Source organism: Taudactylus pleione, unplaced genomic scaffold (genome assembly GCF_031769625.1).
Source record: "Taudactylus pleione unplaced genomic scaffold, aTauple2 ptg001091l, whole genome shotgun sequence".
Classification (NCBI taxonomy): domain Eukaryota; kingdom Metazoa; phylum Chordata; class Amphibia; order Anura; family Myobatrachidae; genus Taudactylus; species Taudactylus pleione.
Window position 1 is genome coordinate 25392 of NW_028285492.1, and position 23293 is coordinate 48684.

General features: G+C 45.5%; 1 protein-coding gene across 1 annotated transcript in view; it reads right to left on the minus strand.

Annotated features, from left to right (window-relative positions):
- The window catches only part of LRPAP1 (LDL receptor related protein associated protein 1), a gene marked incomplete at its 3' end in the record, with an annotated part of 40200 nt that extends 18104 nt beyond the window's left edge, over positions 1-22096 (minus strand). Inside the window, exon 1 of the mRNA XM_088461752.1 lies at positions 21836-22096. Within this exon, the coding sequence (XP_088317878.1) occupies positions 21836-22009 (174 nt within the window). The remainder of the gene's footprint in view (positions 1-21835) is intronic.
- Positions 22097-23293: the final 1197 nt, after the last annotated feature.

Genomic DNA, 23293 nt, shown 5'->3' on the forward strand with positions numbered 1-23293 from the left:
CGTATGGGCGTATAGATTGCTAGTGTATGGACATGATCATCAGATTTGCAGACCGTTACTAGTAAAAGGATGGGCCTGTCAAGATTGGCAGATCTGCATTTGCTAAAAATGATCTGCGAATCACTGAAAAAGATCTGTAATGTATGGGCGCAGACTGCTAGATCCGTAAATAGGACAGGAAAAGAAATTGCAGATGCACTGTGTTCATTACTGTTCAAATTTAAAATGTACATTGTAACTATATATCATATCAGAGGTAGTTTGCATATCGTTGGCCAATGATACGGGCCTGCCCACCAACGTCAAGGTCACCTCATCGAGCAGGTCCCCAACACTCAGGGGTGCAGGCCCCCCTTAAAAACAGCCCAGTCAAAGACCCCCCCAGGGTTACTTTTGTAACTATTTCAACACTCATTAGCTACCGTCACACACCTGCGTCCCATATGTGAACCCCAGAGTGTTAGGGACCTGCTCGACGAGGTGACCTTGACGTTGGTGGGCAGGCCCGTATCATTGGTCAACGATATGCTAACTACCTCTGATATGTTATATAATTACAATGTACATTTAAATTTGAACAGTAATGATTGCATAGGTCATCTGCAATTTCTTTTCCTGTGCATATTACTTTCAAATATCAGCATGATAGCACCTTTCATTACTATTAGGGTGTGCAGTCTAGAGCCACTCCCCAAATTAGATAGGATTTACCAAAGATCAGGCAACAAATCTTCAAATTATTCAATTTTGGTTTTTCAGATTGTTGACATACAGTATGGGGGCCTATATCCATGGTTGAGCACAGGTGGCTAAACCAAACTGACTGAGGTACTAATTACGTCACCTGTGCTCAACCAAGGATTTCTCTAAAACCTGAACTGTTGGGGAGCCTTGAGGACTGCGAATGGGAACTTCTGGATTAAAGCTTAGAGAAGTGCCCCACTTATAATTGTCCAATATGCAAATCCCAGGATCTGAATTTCTGTTATGTATATAGCGAGACAAAAGGTGTTGGGAAAAATGGATAATCCAATAGAACTGTATGAGCATGTTCATTGTTCTGCCACCGTTTATTACCATATGCTATCATTCCGATACAGGACAATGGGCCTGATTCAGTATCGATCGCTAATGCAACTACTTACGCAGATGGAGCGATTGTTAGCCACTGAGCATGCCTTGCTAATACACTGCGAATACGCACACAGAGAAATCCATCGCAGAGTGAGCGACAGACTGAGCGTCTGTGGGTGGTGACGGGGGCGTGGTTGGAAAAAACGCGGGGGTGACTGTCCACTTGAACGCTGTTTCATGTGCGTGCATAAATTAGCCACTGCTTATGCAGCATGAGAGTTCTCTGCAGGCGACGAGACTTGCAATATCTGCGGCTGGTCAGATCTGGTGTAAATGCTGTGTGACTGGCCGATGTGTGCTGATGGTACCGATGTTTACGCAGAAGACGGAGGAAGGACAGATATGAGAAGGCAGCATCTTTATGCCGACTGCGCTTTGGCAGGCATTAGCATATTTTCCCAGCTGCGTTAAATCGCACCTGCAATCGCATTAGTAATCGCTACTGAATCAGGCCTAATATATTCAAAGTGTTAAGTTAGGCACACACTAGGCGATATATCGTCCGATCCGGAGGATCGGATCAAAATCTTGGGCTCATCATCGTCAGTGACACCACCTGTCGGTCCTGCCATTAGTTGTGTACCGGCCATTAGTTACTTAAAGCAGCTATCGCTTGAAGAAAATGTGTTTAACATAAATCGCTGTGGAAAGTAATAAAGAAAAATGTTGGTATTTAACTTATCCTTGGTTTGTTTCTTCTGGCTGCGATTAATGATTGACCATTCTGCTCAGTGTCATGGACTACCACGGTCAAATGGCACAGGATATAGTAAGCAGAGACACTTTGGAATGCCCCTCTGAGCTATTAGTTATTTAGGAAATTTATTGGTCCTTGAAGTCCATGAAATAATCCGATGACTGTATTCTGTAAGTACATATATAACTGTCTCCATTGTAATTTTCCTACTACTTCCAGGTCAGTCACTGCAGAAAGTCTGCTATACGTAATGGTTGCAAACCTCTGTTCTCAAAGCACCCTGACAGTGCAGGTTCTCAGGATAGCCACAGGTGGCTTAATTAGTACCCAAGTCAATTTGATTTAACCATCTGTGCTCAAGCATGGATATCCTTAAAACCTGTACTGTTAGGGTGCCATGAGAACAGAGTTTAGAAAACACTTTTAGGGATTGTATAGAGTTCAGTAAATTAGGTCTCCAGTCATCATGTCAACTTAAGAATATGGACATGGTTATGCTGACACTGAATAAGTCAACATGTTTATCAAAAAGTAAATATCAAATTTTTTATGTTTTTCTATTTATGCCGACATTTCACTTGTCGACATTTTAGAATGTAAGCTCTTACAAGCAGGGCCCTCTACCCTCTTGTGCTTCTTCCTGCTTTAGTTTCCTCTACTTCTTACCCCCCACTAGGGCACCTAACACTTGGTTGCTGATGCTCTGTTGCTTATCTGGGTGTTATGGTCGCTAATGTAGCAATGTATATAATCCATGTCCTGGTCCTGTATTGTATTGTTCTGTAAGTCGCTTGTCAACAACTTGTTTATGTACTATGTAAGGCGCTGCGGAACACTTGTGGCGCCATATAAATAAATGATAATAATCATCATTATCATCATCATTGTGGACTTGCTGACTGCATGCCCTTGTATAAAGATAAGAAATGGTGCATGTACATCACTGGTAAAATGCTTCAGAACAGCCATTCTAGGCGTGCCATGTTGTGACACCACCTGGTAGCGCTGAGCGTCTTTTCATGTGACTTTTTCCCTTGAAATGCGTCTTATTCGCGATGCGATATGAATTGGAGGCACGAGCAGCTGATGTTGATTAAATTGATATGCAACATGCCTATACTCTGTGTTGTGAATAAGATGCGTTTTAAGGGGAAAAGTTGCGCAAAAAGAAACTCGGCGCTACAGAGTCACAGGGCTCTCACACGTTGTGTAACGCAACTTGTAGCGCCGCGCTAAGCCGAATAACTGCCTCGCAGTTGGCATTTTAGTCTGCTCTCAGGATGGTGGGAGAAGAAAACATTAGTCGGACTAAACATGCACGCTGGATGAAATATCCCCAGGAGCTTCCTCCCGGTGCTATTCAACTGCTGCTGAATTGAATCGCCCCCATAGTATGGTCAATTTACAAGACTTTAATTTGCATAATTTTCAGCCGTGACCACTGAATGTTTTACATCACGTAAAACGGACCCCATCAGAGACAGCTGAGCCTGAAGAATGGACATTTTTCTTAAAGCCTGAAAAACGTACAGTACCCGAGATCATGATTTCTGTCTGCGCTACAATTCTTGTCAATTGGACAACGACATCCAATGTGAGCGATGCAAATGGCTGCCAGGTTTTTATGTGAATGTTAGATGAGATTTAAAGAACAACAAAGAATTCGGGATGCTGTCGGGATTCTGACCGCCGATATCCCAAGAGTGATCTGAGCTAATTTACTACAATTGTATTTAAGTGGGGCATATGCATTAAGCACTAATGCTGGGTACACACTACTAGATATTATTTAATTGAACGACAAACCATGGCTGCAGGGACCGCCGACACGGACACCACACCCTGCACCTATTATAAATACGCCTATGGCTGAAGCTCATCACTAAGATATAATGAAATTTAAGCATGTTTCAGACTGTTCCGTCTGATCTAGGATGACAATAGGGTGTACAGATGGTTAAATGGAAATCATATGTCTCAGAACAAACAGAGAAAAGCTTACTGGGGACAATGCAGGGACGGATATTATAATGGAGACATCAAACAGGGACACTGACTTTAATACCAATGATTCAGACTAATCCATCAGCTCTAATAGTGTCCCTTTAAACATGCTAACCAGAGCAAAGGAGTTTCAAACCCCCTCCCCCCCGCCCGTAGAGGGCGTCAGAAGGAGAGGATCGAGAGGTGCCAAAACTAAAAGGAGGAAATAATATTTAATACCTCTTCTAGAGCAGTGGTTTTCAAACTCTGTTCATGTTTTCCAGGTCACTTAGCAGGTGCACAGGTGTATTTATTGCTCACTGACACAGGGCCTGATTCAGAGCCGGACGCTATTTGCGCTCGCTCGTTTAGAAAAAGGGGCCGGCTATTTAAATTGAGCGCTCGCTCTTTGCGGTCTGTTGACGCCTCTATGTCTGAGCGAGCGAACAAAATATGCGCTCGCTATTTTGTAAAGACGCCCCCTGGCCGCTCGCATCCTACGTCATCTCTATTTATTTATTTTATTAATCGAGTACATCGAAAGGCATCTGAACTGCTCGCAGTGCTTGTGGTTGGATTTTCCTACCGCAATCATGCGACCAGTTCAGGCTAAGAAACAACCAAGTGACGTGGTCGATGACGCTGCTTGGTTAATTATGCACACCCTTAAAACACTCGTTTTGACCTTTTGGCACGCCTGCGTTCGGATCTCCACTCCCTGTTTTCAAGCACCTTCCCCTGTTACCACCCACAAATGCCTCATTCTGTCACTCAAATTAGCAGGCATTCGCTATTTTGCGAGCACACAATTTCCGACCGCAATGACTGGTTCGCGCATGCGTATTACAACCCATACGCAGTTGTGCAGACATCGCTCGGAGCGAACGAGCGGCCGCTTACGAGCGTCTCTGAATCAGGCCCACAGTTTAAAAGATCCACAGGTGGAGCTAATTATTTCGCGTGTGATTCTGCAAGGAGACCTGGAAAATATAGTGTTCATTCTAGCACCCTGCACCTGTCACAACCTGCACAGCTCCTCTTTCCTGCCCGGGGCATCGCTGTCTACACTGGTGCTTCTAGCACACTCAGCTGATGCAACAAACTGCTGAGACATACAGACCAGAGTGTGCTAGAAGCCCCCAGAGCGGGCAGAAAAGAGGAACTGCAATGGTTGTGACAGGTGCAGGGTGCTAGAATGAACACTAGGAAAACATGAACTGTTTGGGGTCCTGAGGACTGAGGTCAGGAACCTGAGTTCTAGAGCACTTGCTACTGCAGAAAAAAAAGTTACTAAATAAAGGTTTATCTTATTTAAAAGGGACTCAGGGCCTGATTCAGAGCCAGTCGCTATTTGCGCTCGCTCGTCCAGAAAATAGGGGTGGCTATTCAAATGAACCGTTCGCTGTTTGCGGTCTGTTCACGCCTCTAGGTCTGAACGAGCGAACAAAACTTGCGGTCGTTATTTGGGAAACTACGCCCCCTGTCCGCTCGCAATCTACGTCATGTCCGCTATTTATTAGATTAATCGAGTACATCGAACAGGGTATGAGCTGCTCGCTTTTCTTGTGGTTGGTTTTTGCTACCACAATTTTGCGAGCAGTTCTGGCTATAAAATAACCCAGTGACGTGGTCAATGACGCTGCTGTTTTAAATATGCACACCCATAAAACGCCCGTTTTGACCTTTAAGCACGCCTGCGATCGGATCTCCACTCCCCGTTTTCAAGCACCTTTCCCTGTTACCACCCACATACGCCTCATCCTGTCACTCAAATTAGCAGGCATTCGCTATTTTGCGAGCACATGAATTACGGCCGCACTGACTGGTTCACGCATGCGTATAACGATCCGTACGCATGCGCAGTTGGGCAAACATCGCTCGGAGCGAACGAGCTGCCACTTACGAGTGGCTCTGAATCAGGCCCTAAAACTATTTTGGTAGGAAATTACGGCTTAAAAGAACATTTCCAGCATTAGGAATTTGTTCAAAAAATAATTTTGTCCTCAACAAATTTCAGAAAAAAAATAAGATCATCATTTGATCCACCTTCAACTAACCCGTCTATTAAAAAATAGATCCGATTACTGGATGAGCCAATGTCCAAATTTGCAGAGGCTCACTGTTAAAGTTTACGGCAACCTCTCGAGGACTGATCAACAAGCCCTTTATGATCTAGCACACGATGATGATATAGTGATCTGGCAGGTAAAGGGGGAGCCATAGTAATTCAAAATCTTGAACAAAATGGGAGGTGAAATGGATTCACAACTGATATACTGTAAGTGTGTATGACCTATTATCAGGTGATCCAAGAAACTTGCAGAGGCAACATCAACACCACACTGTACCAGTATTGTATACTGTTCCTAAAGGTGCGCATCCACTAAGGCGATAGAGGAACGACAGTACGATTACAACATTGTAATCATACAGACATTCCTCATCCCCTGCAGTGCCTACACTGATCGATATGTCGTTCAGTGCAGGCTCCCTCCCTCATCCCCGAACATACACAACCTGTCGTTATCGGCAGATTGACCGGCATGTTCAGGCGATGACTAATGTTGAAAACGACCAGCGGGAATGTGCATTGCTGGTCGTTTTGGACATTTTAATGCCCAATTTGTGAACAAATAAAGAGCGATTGAACGAGAACGATGTCATTATCGTTCAATCGCGCATTTTAATCGCCTAGTGCATACGTGGCATAAGATTCACAAAGAAGCAGTGAATTCCCCTGGCAAACCCGTTATATCTGCCAGGGGTTCACTCTATCAACCCCAGCACAATGATTCAACCAAGGACACAATCACATGGCTTAATATCCTGTCCGAAATCAAGAAGTACCCACTGGAATTTTATAGTCCAAGGTTAATATTAAGGGCTCAATTCAATTAGATGCGAGGAGGGAGAGTTGCCGCTGTAATATATGATAGATTTTACACAAAATCATAAATTATGTTGGAAGTTAGATTTTTTTTAAAATACTTCACATGATGGGTCTCTGGCACCCACATGATTATGCGCTTAGTGCCATCACTGCATGGGGGGGGGGGGGGGGGGGTGGAGGGCAATAGAATTACACTGATGGAGATAATAAAACACTCCCTACCAGCTGAGTTCACACAACCAGTGTTGTACATAGGGCACACATGGGCAGATGTACCAAGCTCTGGAAAGTGATAAAGTGCAGAGTGATAAATGAGCAGCCACTCAGCTCCTGTCATGTTACAGGCTGCGTTTGAAAAATGACAGTTGGGAGCTGAGTGGTTGGTCGTTTATCACTCTGCACTTTATCACTTCCCAGAGCTTCATACATCTGCCCCTCAGAGCCAAACCTTAAGAGATATTCTGAATATTGTAGTATTTCTAAGCTTAGGTATCATCATCATCTGTGTGATGGGAGGAAATCCACATCACCGAACACTAATTAGTAACCAATATAACAGAGCAGGGAATGTGAAGTGGGATAGTTGAGGACAGATCTCTAATTAACCACTGACTAATTACCTCTCTTGTGCTCCCCTGATCACTACAACAGATTCTGTTTGACCTTTAACAAAAGTGCAGCCCGACAAAAGTTTCTTCTACAGTAACTTTGCTGCTCTTTGTCTCTTTATCAAATAAAAGAAAAGAATATACTGTACGTGATAACCTGGGCTTAAACCTATAGGAAATAAATTATTGAGATATTGAAATTATTTATAATTTATATTTTATTTTCTTTCAAGCTGGCCGGAGTTTTCCACTGGAAACAATGTACTTTGGCCAGGCTGGACCGGCAAAAATACCAGGTTGAAGCGCATCAACCAGGGTTTTTTAGATCAGTGTAAAAGGGGTATCAGTCCTGTGATATTATTCTTTTTGTTTTAGTACATAAGTCCTTGTTCAGAAAGCCTGGTCATCCTAGTACCCTAATGCTCTCTCCTGAGTGATCCCCGTTTTATTTTATATCTTGCCACCTATATAGTCAACAATGGTTTCATTGTTTTAATGCAGTATTATGTAGTAAGGCATAGTGCACAACAGGTTTATTGTTACATAGTGCACAACAGTTTTATTGTATTAATGCAGTATTATGTAGTAAGGCATAGTGCACAATGGTTTCATTGTATTAATACAGTATTATGTAGTAAGGCAATATATAAAAGAAGTAGTTTGTTTGTTGGCCAATAGCTTCCACAGCGCTGAAGGTAAAGCTGCCGAATCTTACATAGTTATTTAGTATAAAAAAAGTAAGCTATTAGCACCACATAGCGACATATCTTATATATAAAATTCATTGCACTGTTTGTTTGTTTGTCCGTCTCATTCAGGCACCCCTGCACTGATTGGGATGAAAAAAAACGCAAGGTGGTCCAGTTGGGTCCTGGCCAGACCTCCTGTTGGTATATGCTGGGCAGAACTTTGACCCGGGGAGCCTGTTCTGAGCCTTCCACTGAATGGATTTTGAAGAAAACTTCAGAATTTTAACATTGTACCCCAGAAGACATATTGGGGGCATGAGATTCCGGTCAGACCTCCGGTTAGTTGGTGTACGCTGGGCAGAACTTTGACCCAGGGAGCCTGTTCTGTGCCGTCCACTGGATGGATTTGGATGACAAACACATAATAAAACTTAATAACTTTAATATACTCCAATCCTCGTATTGTAAGTTTATATGGAACTATAAAAAGTCCCGTATATGCCAGGATATTTTAGCTAGATGCTTATCTGACGGAGGGGTACCTATGATCCTACAGTACTATAATGCTTTTCGTTTAAGTCAAATAGTTGCTTGGCACTTTCCTCATTTAACCCAACTGTGGGTTAATCTTGAAAGTGCTATGGTGGGTGTGGACTCAATCTCCCATCTGCCTTGGCTGCTAGATAAACACAGACCTTGGGCTGCCCTCTCAATCCCAGCAATAGCTCTGACACTCTCTGTATGGTACAGTCTTAATAAGAAATTTGCTCTATCCACATACCCATCTCACCAGACCCCCTTGTGGAACAATCCTTCTTTCCCGTTGGGCCAAACACCCACTATGGCATCTGTCTGGTCAGCAACAGGTATCACTCGCTTCCGTCACACTGTAGGACAATTCGACCCACAGTCTTTTGGTGACATCCAGGAAAAACATAACATCCCAACTCCTCTCACCACCAGTATTTACAAATTTGCCACTTTGTTACCCCCTCTCTTTCTACTCTATGCCTCAAAATCCTTCTCCCATAGAAAGGCTTTGCATATACCGACCTACCGACAGAGGTACTATATCCTTACTTTACCACTCTGTATTGACAATGGAGTCTCCCTCACTTGCTACCCATGAACTTGAGTGGGAGACAGATTTGGGCCACCCACTGGGTGATGATACTTGGGAAACAATTCGCCTTGCTATTTCAAAATGTTCTCTTAGTGTGGCTATCCGAGAAAATTCCTATTAAGTTTTTACTAGATGGTACTTCGCCTTCATCAAATGTATCCTAGCTCTTCTGACCTGTGTTGGAGACAATGCGGCCAGGCCAAGTTGGTCAATTTTTTCATACCTGGTGGACCTGACCAAAAATTATTCCATTCTGGAACAAGTACCGCTCCCTTATATTGTAAGTTGTAGCTCTACCTCTCCCCTGCCAACCTACTGCTATGTGCCCCAGTTGACCAAACACCCAAGAACACTGACAAACTGATTATTTACATCTCCTGTGTGGCCAAATATCAGTTGGCACATAATTGGAAGAAATCAGACACTCGAACTCGTCAGGAACTCCTGAACAGAATCTGGTTCGTATCCAAGATAGAGTACACTACTAGTCTTCTGAATAATACAGTGGATAAGTTTCACTCAATATGGTCTCCCTGGTCCTCCTCCCAAGCGGTAACCCTTCCCGGACTTACATGAACCGAGATACATAAGTACATTAGTACATTATTGGCTCCTTTTTGTGTGTGCCCCCGGCTCGCTTATACATCCTCCTTCCCCCTCCCCCCCCCCCATTACCTTCTTCTCTTAACCCCAATAACCTGCTGTCCTACTTTTATTATTTCCATTGATGTTTAGGATGCTACACTTCCCAATCTCTATATTATTGAAGAACCTTTACTATGTTGTTTATTGTTTACATTATTTATCTTTAATATGAATTACCATTGCGGAATAGAATGTTGTATGGTATTTCTATTTATAGATAAATGGTACTTGTTAAGACTATCTATTGAGATGCCATACAATTCTGTTGTTTGGTTCTATATATCTAATGATATTAAAACTTAACTTGAAGATTTAAACCTGGGAAACGCCGGGTACTTCAGCTAATTATATATATATATATATATTAGGGGTGTGCACCGGCCACTTTTCGTGTTTTGTGTTTTGGTTTTGGATCTGGATCTTTCTTCGTGTTTTGGATCTGGATTGGTTTTGCCAAAACCACCCTTCCGTGTTTTGGGTTCTGGGTTTTGTGTTTTGGATCTGTATTTTTTTTAAAAAAAGCATAAAAACAGCTAAAATCACAGAATTTGTTGGTTTCTCTGCTCCTATGCTATTATTAACCTCAATAACCTTAATTTCCACTCATTTCCAGTCTATTCTGAACACCTCACACCTCACAATAGTGTTTTCATGTCCAAAAGGTTGCACCGAGGTAGCTGGATGACTATGCTAAGCGACACGAGTGGGCGGCACAAACACGTGACCCATCTAGGAGTGACACTGCAGTGGCAGACAGGATGGCAGTTAGAAAAACTAGGCCCCAAACTGTACATAATGCAAAGAAAAAAAAGAAGTGCAAGATGGAATTGTCCTTGGGCCCTCCCACCCACCCTTATGTTGTATAAACAGGACATGCACACTTTAACAAATCAATCATTTCAGCGCCAGGGTCTGCCACACAACTGTGGCTGAAATGATTGGTTCGTTTGGGCCCCCACAAAACAAGCTGGCAATTAATGTGTCCCTGCACAAACTGGCTCTACGGAGGCAAGATGTCATCCTCATCCTCCTCATCCACCGATTCCTCACCCTCTTCAGTGTGTACATCCTCATCCTCACAAAGTATTAACTCGTCCCCACTTGAATCCACCACCACAGGTCCCTCTGTACCTTCTGGAGGCTGGTCTCCCTGGAAGAGCTGATAATTCATTTTGATGAACATCATCTTCTCCACATTCTGTGGAAGCAACCTCCTACGCCTTTCGCTGACAAGGTTCCCGGCTGCACTAAACACTCTTTCGGAGTACACACTGGAGGGGGGGCAACTCAGGTAAAATAGAGCCAGCTTGTACAGGGGCCTCCAAATTGCCTCTTTTTCCTGCCAGTACAGGTATGGACTGTCTGACATGCCTACTTGGATGCTGTCACCGATGTAATCCTCCACCATTCTGTCAATGGTGACAGTATCATATGCAGTGACAGTAGACATGTCAGAAATTGTTGCCAGGTCCTTCAGTCCGGACCAGATGTCCAAACTTGGTCCTGCCTGCCCTGCATCACCGCCAGCGGGTTGCTTAGGATACCTAAGTTTTTTCCTGGCAGCCCCAGTTGCGGGAGAAAATGAAGAAGGAGCCGTTGACGTGTCACGTTCCGCTTCAGCTGACAGTGTGTTCACCAGCAGGTCTTTGCACCTCTGCAGGCTTGTGTCGGCCGGAAAGAGAGACACCACATAGGCTTTAAACCTAGGATCAAGCACGGTGGCCAAAATGTAGTGGTCTGATTTCAACAGATTGACCACCCTGGAATCCTGGCAAAGCGAATGAAGGGCTTCATCCACAAGTCCCACATGCCAAGCGGAATCGCTCCGTCTTAGCTCCTCCTTCACTTTCTCCAGCTGCTTCTGCAAAAGCCTGATGAGGGGAATGACCTGACTCAAGCTGGCTGTGTCTGAACTGACTTCACGTGTGGCAAGTTCGAAGGGCTGGAGAACCTTGCACAACACGGAAATCATTCTCCACTGCGCTTGAGTCAGGTGCATACCCCCTCCTTTGCCTATGTCATAGGTGGATGTATAGGCTTGTATGGCCTTTTGCTGCTCCTCCATCCTCTGAAGCATATAGAGGGTTGAGTTCCACCGCGTCACAACCTCTTGCTTCAGGTGATGGCGGGGCAGGTTCAAGAGTGTTTGCTGGCGCTCCAGTCTTCGGCACGCAGTCGCTGAATGGCGAAAGTGGCCAGAAATTTTTCGGGCCACCCAAAGCGTCTCCTGCACGCCCCTGTCGCTTTTCAGAAAATTCTGCACCACCAAGTTTATTGTGTGAGCAAAACATGGGACGTGCTGGAATTTGCCCAGATGTAATGCCCGCACAATATTGGTGGCGTTGTCAGATATCACAAATCCCCAGGAGAGTCTAAGTGGGGTAAGCCACTGGGCGATGATTTCCCTCAGTTTCTCTAAGAGGTTGTCGGCGGTGTGCCTCTTACTGAAACCGGTGATACACAGCGTAGCCTGCCTTGTAACGAGCTGGCGTTTCTGAGATGCTGCTACTGGTGACGCTGCTGCTGTTGCTGCGTAAGGTGATACATCTACCCAGTGGGCTGTCACAGTCATACAGTCCTTAGTCTGCCCTGTTCCACTTGTCCACATGTCCGTGGTTAAGTGGACATTGTGTACAACGGCATTTTTCAGGACACTGAGGACACTTTTTCTGACGTTTCTGTACAGTCTCGGTATCGCCTGCCTAGTGAAGTGGAATCTAGACGGGATTTGGAACCGGGGACACACTACCTCCATCAATTGTCTAAATCCCACTGCACTAATGGCGGATACCGGACGCACGTCTAACACCAACATAGCAGTCAAGGCCTCAGTTATACGTTTTGCTTCAGGATGACTGCTGTCGTACTTCATCCTCCTCGCTAAGGACTGTTGGAGGGTCAATTGTTTAGTAAAAGTAGTGGTGTTCCTACTTCCTCTCTGGGATGATGAACGACTTCCAGCAGCAGCAACAGCAGCAGCGGCAGCAGTAGGCGTAGCAATGCAGGATCCTCCAGAGGAATCCCGGATAGGAGAGTCAGTCATGCCAGTGACATGGCCTGCAGGACTACTTCCGATCCTGACTAAGGAGGAAATTGACGAGGAGGGAGTTGACGGTGTGGTTTGCAGGCGCTTGGATACAACAGGACAACGGGATTTAGGTGTCCCTGGACTGCTTACGGTCTTAGCCAAAGTTTCTGAACTTGACAGTAACTTTTTATGAACGCGCTGCAGGTGCCGTATAAGGGAGGATGTTCCTAGGTGGTTGACGTCCCTACCCCTACTTATTTCACCTTTACACATGGTACATATGGCAAGACAGTTGTTGTCCGGATTTGGATAGAAATATTGCCAGACCAAAGAGGTGGAATGTTTGGTCTTCTGCCCAGGCATGAACGTGATGGGCTTTTTCATCCCACGGACAACAACTGTCTCCCCCGGAGCCTGATTTAAACAAACCACATCACCATCAGAATCCTCCTCGCCAACTTCCTCCTCAGCGCCAGCTACACCAGTATCCTCACCCTGTTGTACTTCAACAGTGACATCTTCAATTTGCATATCAGCAAGTGGACTGTGGGTGCTCCTTTCAGCACTTGCAGGGGGCGTGCAAATGGTGGAAAGAGCCACCTCTTCCCGTCCAGTGCTGGGAAGGTCAGGCATCGCAACCACCACCACACTTGGACTCTCCTTGGGGATTTGTGATATCTTCTTAGAAAGCACAGTTCTTCGCTGTGCTTTTGCCAGCTTAACTCTTTTGATTTTTTTAGTGGGAGGAGGGCTTCCATCGTCATGTGAAGCTGAACCACTAGTCATGAACATACTAGGGATCGACCTTAGCCGTTCCTTGCCACTCCGTGTCGTAAATGGCATATTGGCAAGTTTACGTTTCTCTTCAGCTGATTTAAATGTCTTTTTCAAGGTCATTTTCCTGAACTTTGCCATTTGGGATTGTATGTGCCCTCTACTATGACATTGGGCATCGGCCTTGGCAGACGACGTTGATGGCATGTTATCGTCTATGTCATGACTAGTGGCAGCAGCTTCAGCACTAGGAGGAAGTGGTTCTTGATCTTTCTCTATTTTATTTTTATCGGAGAAAGTTTGGTCCTCCATTTATGTTATATCAATTTGATATATACGTGCGGCTAAACACAGAAAATAATTTTTTTTTTGGTTTGGACTGGAGTGTACTTTGGGGGTTACAGCACCCTTTAACGGTCAAGCCAGCCGGCCCTTTACTTATGACACAGGCGCACGCTTGGCACTACTTTGTTGATGCACGTGCGGCTACTGCGCACACAATTCACAAACACAGAAAATAATTTTTTTTTTGGTTTGGACTGGAGTGTACTTTCGGGGGTTACAGCACCCTTTAACGGTCAAGCCAGCCGGCCCTTTACTTATGACACAGGCGCACGCTTGGCACTACTTTGTTGATGCACGTGTGGCTACTGCGCACACAATTCACAAACACAGAAAATAATTTTTTTTTTGGTTTGGACTGGAGTGTACTTTCGGGGGTTACAGCACCCTTTAAAGGTCAAGCCAGCCGGCCCTTTACTTATGACACAGGCGCACGCTTGGCACTACTTTGTTGATGCACGTGCGGCTACTGCGCACACAATTCACAAACACAGAAAATAATTTTTTTTTTGGTTTGGACTGGAGTGTACTTTCGGGGGTTACAGCACCCTTAACGGTCAAGCCAGCCGGCCCTTTACTTATGACACAGGCGCACGCTTGGCACTACTTTGTTGATGCACGTGCGGCTACTGCGCACACAATTCACAAACACAGAAAATAATTTTTTTTTGGTTTGGACTGGAGTGTACTTTCGGGGGTTACAGCACCCTTTAACGGTCAAGCCAGCCGGCCCTTTACTTATGACACAGGCGCACGCTTGGCACTACTTTGTTGATGCACGTGCGGCTACTGCGCACACAATTCACAAACACAGAAAATATATTATTTTTTTAGCACTTGGGGGGAGCACCCCTGATGGACAGAGCACCCCCTGGACAACACTACAGCACTCCTTTAGGACTGGGACACTGCACAGGACTTTGGAGTGGACACAGCCCCTATGGAGAACTGACTGCACAACCCAGTCCAGCCAGCCCCTATGGACTTTGAAGTAGTGGACACAGCCCCTATTAACAACAGCAGCACAGCACAACACAGCCAGCCCCTATGGACTTTGAAGTAGTGGACAACAGCAGCACTACACTACACTACACTACACAGCCCTAACTCCCACCCTCCCTCTTCACTGTCCACAGCCGAGTGAGAAAATGGCGCCGACGCGGGTACCTTATATAGGATCCAAAACCCGCGAGACTCGGAAGGCGGGATGATGACGTTTTGCCTCGATTTCAGATCCGAGTCAGGCGGGAAAAGTCGAGCCTGGCTCGGATCAGACTCGGATCGGGGGGGTTCGGATTTCAGAAATCCGAACCCGCTCACCCCTTTATATATATATATATATATATATTTATTATACACACGCACTTAAAACTTAAGTCCAATTTAAGTAATATTCCAACTTCTCTTCTTTATAACTAGACACCATAATGGTCTGTTGTTAAGTCATGTGTTTTCACTGGAATCCCACATATATCCGCAATGGTTTCACAATAACAATTGCTTCATCTCACAGCTGCAGTGTCTCCATGACTTATAATGGGCAAGACATCCTTTATGTCTATAGGATGTTTTATTGTAAAATCAGAGCTCAATTACATTTTAACTGCTTTCCTTACTCATTTGCACAGAGTTTACTTTAAACGCTGATTGACCAACATTTATTCTCTAGTGCAAGAACTACAACAAATAAAATATAAAAGCTTAGTATTTACATCAACTGCAGAACACTCGTTAATGGATACATTAAATACTAACCACACACATGCTAATATATATATATATATATATATATATATATATATATATATATCACAGACGGTGTAATGGTTAGCGTTACTGCCTCACAGCACTGAGGTTATGGGTTCAATTCCCACCACAACCCTAACTGTGTGGAGTTTGTATATTCTCCCTGTGCTTGCGTGGGTTTCCTCCGGTTTCCTCCCACACTCCAAAAATATACTGGTAGGTTAATTGGCTCCCAACACAAATTAACCCTAGTGTGTATGTATTAGGGGTGTGCACCGGCCACTTTTTGTGTTTTGGTTTTGGATCTGGATCTTTCTTCGTGTTTTGCCAAAACCACCCTTCCGTGTTTTGGGTTCTGGGTTTTGTGTTTTGGATCTGTATTTTTTTGAAAAAAAAAGCATAAAAACAGCTAAAATCACAGAATTTGTAGGTTTTTCTGCTCCTATGCTATTATTAACCTCAATAACCTTAATTTCCACTCATTTCCAGTCTATTCTGAACACCTCACACCTCACAATAGTGTTTTTATGTCCAAAAGGTTGCACCGAGGTAGCTGGATGACTATGCTAAGCGACACGAGTGGGCGGCACAAACACGTGACCCATCTAGGCGTGAAACTGCAGTGGCAGACAGGATGGCAGTTTGAAAAACTAGGCTCCAAACTGTACATAATGCAAAGAAAAAAAAGAAGTGCAAGATGGAATTGTCCTTGGGCCCTCCCACCCACCCTTATGTTGTATAAACAGGACATGCACACTTTAACAAACCAATCATTTCAGCGCCATGGTCTGCCACACAACTGTGGCTGAAATGATTGGTTCGTTTGGGCCCCCTTCAAAACAAGCTGGCAATTAATCTGTCCCTGCACAAACTGGCTCTACGGAGGCAAGATGTCATCCTCATCCACCGATTCCTCACCCTCTTCAGTGTGTACATCCTCATCCTCACAGAGTATTAATTCGTCCCCGCTGGAACCACAGGTCCCTCTGTACGTTCTGGAGGCTGGTCTCCCTGGAAGAGTTGATAATTCATTTTATGAACATCATCTTCTCCACATTTTGTGGAAGCAACCTCCTACGCCTTTCGCTGACAAGGTTCCCGGCTGCACTAAACACTCTTTCGGAGTACACACTGGAGGGGGGGCAACTCAGGTAAAATAGAGCCAGTTTGTACAGGGACCTCCAAATTGCTTCTTTTTCCTGCCAGTACAGGTACGGACTGTCTGACATGCCTACTTGGATGCTGTCACCGATGTAATCCTTTAACAGACAGACGCACGCTTGTCGCTGCTGCTTTGAGGATGCAAGTGCGGCTACAGCCCACACAATTCACAAAGACAGAAAAAAAATGAATATTTTTATTGTTTGTGGAGCGCACTTTGAGGGTGTCACCACCCTTTAACAGACAGACGCACGCTTGTCGCTGCTGCTTTGAGGATGCAAGTGCGGCTACAGCCCACACAATTCACAAAGACAGAAAAAAGAAGAATATTTTTATTGTTTGTGTAGCACACTTTGAGGGTGTCACCACCCTTTAACAGACAGACGCACGCTTGTCGCTGCTGCTTTAAGGATGCAGGTGCGGCTACAGCACACACATTTCACAAAGACCGAAAAAAAAAGAACAATATTTTAATTGTTTGTGTAGCACACTTTGAGGGTGTCACCACCCTTTAACAGACAGACGCACGCTTGTCGCTGCTGCTTTGAGGATGCAGGTGGAATCTAGACAGGATTTGGAACCGGGGACACACTACCTCCATCAATTGTCTAAATCCCACTGCACTAATGGCGGATACCGGACGCACGTCTAACACCAACATAGCAGTCAAGGCCTCAGTTATACGTTTTGCTTCAGGATGACTGCTGTCGTACTTCATCCTCATCGCTAGGGACTGTTGGAGGGTCAATTGTTTAGTAAAAGTAGTGATGTTCCTACTTCCTCTCTGGGATGATGAACAACTCCCAGCAGCAGCAATAGCACTAGGAGGAAGTGGTTCTTGATCTTTCCCTATTTTATTTTTATCTGAGAAAGTTTGGTCCTCCATTTATGTTATATTGATATATACGTGCGGCTAAAGCGCACACAAACACAGAAAATATTTTTTTATTTTTGCTGGAGAGTAGTGCACTTTGTGGGTTACACCACCCTTTAAGAAATGAGCCAGCCGGCTCTTTACTTATGGGACACAGGCGCACGCTTGGCGCTGCTCCTTTGTTGATGCACGTGCAGCCACAGTGCACACAAGTCACAAACACAGAAAATATATATTTTTTTGGTTTGGAGTGTACTTTGGGGGTTACAGCACCCTTTAACGGTCAAGCCAGCCGGCCCTTTACTTATGACACAGGCGCACGCTTGGCACTACTTTGTTGATGTACGTGCGACTACTGCGCACACAATTCACAAACACAGAAAATATATTATTTTTTTAGCTCTTGGGGGGAGCACCCCTGATGGACAGAGCACCTCCTGGACACTACAGGACCCCTTTAGGACTGGGACACTGCACAGGACTTTGGAGTGGACACAGCCCCTATGGAGAACTGACTGCACAACACAGTCCAGCCAGCCCCTATGGACTTTGAAGTAGTGGACACAGCCCCTATTAACAACAGCAGCACAGCACAACACAGCCAGCCCCTATGGACTTTGAAGTAGTGGACAACAGCAGCACAGCGCAGCACAGCACAGCACAACACAGCACAACACTACTCTGCACTACACTACACTACACTACACAGCCCAGTCAGCCCTAACTCCCACCCTCCCTCTTCACTGTCCACAGCCGAGTGAGAAAATGGCGCCGACGCGGGTACCTTATATAGGATCCAAAACCCGCGAGACTCGGAAGGCGGGATGATGACGTTTTGCCTCGATTTCAGATCCGAGTCAGGCGGGAAAAGTCGAGCCTGACTCGGATCTGCCTTGGATCGGGGGGGGTTCGGAAATCCGAACCCGCTCACCCCTAGTATGTATGTGTGTGAGCATGTGATAGGGAATATAGACTGTAAGCTCCACTGGGGCAGGGACTGATGTGAATGGCCAAATTTTCTATGTAAAGCGCTGCAGAATATGTGTGCGCTATATAAATAACTGGTAATAAATTAAAAAAATAAATAAATAAATAAATTATATATATACACACATACACACACGTAAATATGTTTTCATTTTCTAATTGATAATTAGTTAAACAAAAGTAAAAAAAAAGACAAACCATTATTGAATATTTACTATGGTAACGCATATTTCTGTATACGACTTGTTACATTCAATAGCTGTATATTATGATAGCAGAGAAATGTAATTCTATTCTATCACCATAGTAGAGTACAAGGCGAGGTCTCCACCACTTGCCATGCTGCAAATTAAAATGTCCTTAAAATCTGTCAATTGTTTTTTTAGCCTGTACCTATTACACCAAAAATAACATTTTAATGGATGAGTTAAGGATATAAAAACATTGGACACTTATTAGACTTAAGACGCCTTTTAAACATTCATGGACTTCGGTTAGTGAGCTACTTATCTCTGGCTTAAAAGATAGTTGTGGTCTTCAACATAGTCACCAGCAGTAATTAGCGGAGTGTGTGTGTGGACGACATCATGTGGGGACAGATACATTGATTGTCAGACTAACAGACCTTCTAGCAGTATATAAGGAATCTTTATGATATGGATCATGCATCACATAAGTTTCAAAATAGTGACAACTGCATTCACGATATATCACCAGTTTTATAAACATCCTCCAATGAAACACCTTGTAGCATAGGGATCAATACTCCCAAAACTTGGATCACATAGCGCTACATGCACAACAGGAGAAAATCGCAGAGTACAGGTTTTTTTATAGCCATACTTACCTGGACTTATTTTCTCCCCTCCAGGAGAGTGCCAAGAGGGGAGATGCCGCTGACCGCTGACGGGCAAGGGCCAGCTAATTGTCCTCATTTGGCACCACCCCTTATAGCATTATGCTACAAAGTGCGGGTCTATGGAGAGAGGACGAGGCCAAAATGAGGCAATTCTCATAGAATTGAGTCACGTTGGCCCCTCCTATCCCCTCAATTTGAGATAATGTACTCCCCATTTCACTTGGAAGTGGGAGGGTTAACTACTCTCCCATACGTTTCAGGGGAGTAGGTAAGGTTATAGCTTGTGACGCTTGTTTAGAAGGCATGCTGGTACGTTATTACTGAAAGCTGTCCATTTCATTGATTAAATGTTTCAATTTAAATTATTAATGATATGAAGAGGGAGAGAAGCTGCCAATAGCACCCGATAAACTTCTGTCAGCTATCTAGCACAGTCTACAAAATTATAGTTATGCTGGGTAGACACTAGACGGTATATATTGGAGGATTTGTCGTTTTCAGCCTAATCGGAACGTCATATTGTCCACATAGTCCAGTGTGTACGCACTATTGCGTGCTCCTGTGCGTCATATCTTCAGATCTGCCTGCAGTGCAGGCAGGTCATAAGATCTGGTGGCTGACGCCGTGCTTCTGGATGCGGCCAGGGAACGACATATTGGGCGGTCGTACACCAGATCGTGCAGGGTATACGGACCGCCCGAAATATACCCCTTTTACACCAGAGCTAAAACCTGGGTTATTGCAGGGTTAACCTGGGCTGCTTCTGGGTGTAAAAGGGAACAGGGTTGGATTCCAACCCAGGTAACTTGCAGGGTTTAACACTGGAACGACCCGTGAAACCCTGCAGTGTAAACGGCACAATCCTGGTCACGATGACCCGGATAGTGCCACATACTGGTCGATTGGCCGGCTTCAGTGGTGCTTGGAAATGACGTTATCTCCGAGCGTCCACTTCAACGCCGGGAGAGCTGGGTCACTGCAGACCCGGCTCCGGTGTGAACGGCGCCAACTCGGGAATATCCTGGGTCTGTGTCGGGGAAGTTCTGGGTCTGATACGGATTGGAACCCTGGGCCTGATTCAGAGCCAGACGCTCTGAATCAGGGCCATCCTAGCTCAAATTGGAGCGGCCTCCTGGCCGCTCGCATAGCTATGGGTGGCCACCCACAGCTTATGCAAGCGGCCAAAAAGATGGTCGCGATAGTCAAGACCATCGCGACGATCGGGCTTGCGACGAGACCCTTGCGGTAGGGTCTTGTGGCCGCAAGCCCTGGAGTGATTTTGGCTCTATCAGAGCCAAAATCACTCCCACTGACATCACTAGTGATGTCAGTGGGGCCGGACCCAGACGGTAGGCGTTCCCATGGGCAGTCACGCCCCCGGCACGCCCACCAAAGGGGGCGTGCTATCACTCACCATCGACAGCACGCCCCCTAGGCGTTTGGTGGGCAGCCACGCCCCCCAGGCGTGGGCAGCACGCCCCCTAGGCATTTGGGCAGCACGCCCCCTAGGCGTTTGGTGGGCAGCCACGCCCCGGCACGCCCACCAAAGGGGGCGTGCTATCACTCACCATGGACAGCACGCCCCCTTTGGTGCCAGACCCATAACGACGGCTACCCCGTCGTTATTCGGGTCTCGCGCATGCGCGCGACGGAGGCGCCTCCGTCGTGCGCATGCACATTTGGGTCAGACCCGGAATTTAGGAATAAAAACTGTATTATTGTGCTGTCGCTGGATACACACATCATCTAGTGCGGTGGTGTCAAACTGGGGACCTTCAGCTTTTTGTGGAACTACATATCCCAGCATGCCCTGTCACAGTTTTAGCATGCCCTAATAGCAAAACTGTGGCACTGCATGCTGGGATGTGTAGTTCCACTGCAGCTGGAGGGCCAGAGTTTGACACCACTGATCTAGTGTGTACTTATCTTTAGAAGCCGATTGGTTGCTATGGGCAACTTCTCCACCTTCTATCTCTCTCCCAAGGCTTGATACATAACCAAAAAAAAAAAAAGAAACAATGTTATCTTCCTGGTATGTATAAAAAAATTCTAATCCGCCAGTTCATTGGCTCCCTACAGTGATTAGAAGTGTGATTGCAACACTGCATTACATTGACATACCTTGCAATTACCATGGACCATACACAATATGCAGCACTAATCAGCATGCACATAGACGTGATGCAGCCAGCAGGGTAGTATATTTCTGTAGTAATTACACAGTGTGGTACCAGGGGTGAGCACTGCATCCTGCCCATGGTGCTATACACAGACAGTAATTGTCACATGACTCACCCGCTGGGCTTTCTCCCAGACCTGGTTCAGCCTTTGTATCCGGAACTCGCCGCTCTCCCCCTCGGGCCGGTTCTCGTTCACCTCCCGGGAGTATTTCCCACCCTGGGCCCAGGCCCCCGGCACCAGGGAGAGGGAGCAGAGCAGGGACAGGCGACACAGCAGCACAGCGGACATGTCTGCACAACAGAGCGGAGGGGCACAGGGACACGGGGGACTCCGCCGCAGCCGCTCAGTGTCAGGCCTGAGAATCCTGCTGCTTATTGGTCACCTCCTGGCCCAGCACACGAACTCGCTCCTCATTGGCTGGCGGCAAACATGTGGACCCGCCCCTTAGAAAACATTAACCCTGGCAGCGCTGGCTGGAGGGGCAGGTAGCAAATTGCAATGCAGCATTGTTATAGCAGCATCACTTGTGTGGAGGAATGTAAGGATGGGACTGGGAGCCAGGGAAGGGATGAGCCGGGGCCGTGAGACGTGTGTGGCTCTGCGCAAGGCTGGGGGACAGTGAATATATGTTTATTCTGCATTAGCATTAATCATACTTGCCAACTCTCCCTCATTGTAAGGGAGACTCCCTGAAAAAGTAGCAATCTCCCTGAAGAGTTTAGCAATCTCCCTAATTGCACCTTACCCCCCATAAGCTGTTACATTAAAAAAAACAGAGATTTATATTCAATTGAGCGGACACGCGATACTATTTCGCCTCCCGGATTCTCTGCCTACTTAGCCTGTTTTGCAAGTGGAAAAGTATTGCGCGCGTATCCCCGTATTCAATTTGAAAGTAGGCGAAAACGGGAGCCGGCGAAACTTAAACAAGCGGAAAGTCCTGTCAGATTTGGGTAAATCAGTCTGACACCCCCCAAAAGATGCTCTGACATGGGGGTTCCCTATGGTACCCCCCGATTTGGCTTGCTGAAGGTATTTGGTGTTTTTAAACGGGCTCAATAGCTGCTAAATAGCATTTTTGTATAAGTGGTGAAGAAAAGTATTCCGGAGGTTTTTTTGCAGAAAATAACTTATCCCAGCACATTTGGGGTACTTGAAAATGGGGATCAGCATATTTTAAAGTTGTTAAAGTAAAGTTTTAAAAATCGTGAAAAAAATCCACCTTCCGCAATCACCTGCAATGAAAAAAACACCTGGGGCATACTTGGGGACCCCCCTGGAGTCTAGTTCGTTAGTTTTTTTTTTTGCCTCCAAAAAGAAAGTAATTTTTTGGTGTGTTCTTAAGTATTTAATAACAAAAAAAAAATTGGCGCAGTTTACCTTTGGGGGACTGTCTGAAGGCTGCAAGGGGGTTCCCGCAACGCTGCACCCCAAAACCCCTATTCTGCAATTTTTTCAGCCTGCTATTCATACCGATGACATAATTTCGCCATGACGTCATTTCGCCTATTACATTGCATTGTCGGACGTCTTTCAAATTGAATACGGCGATACTTTTTCGCCTGGCGAAAT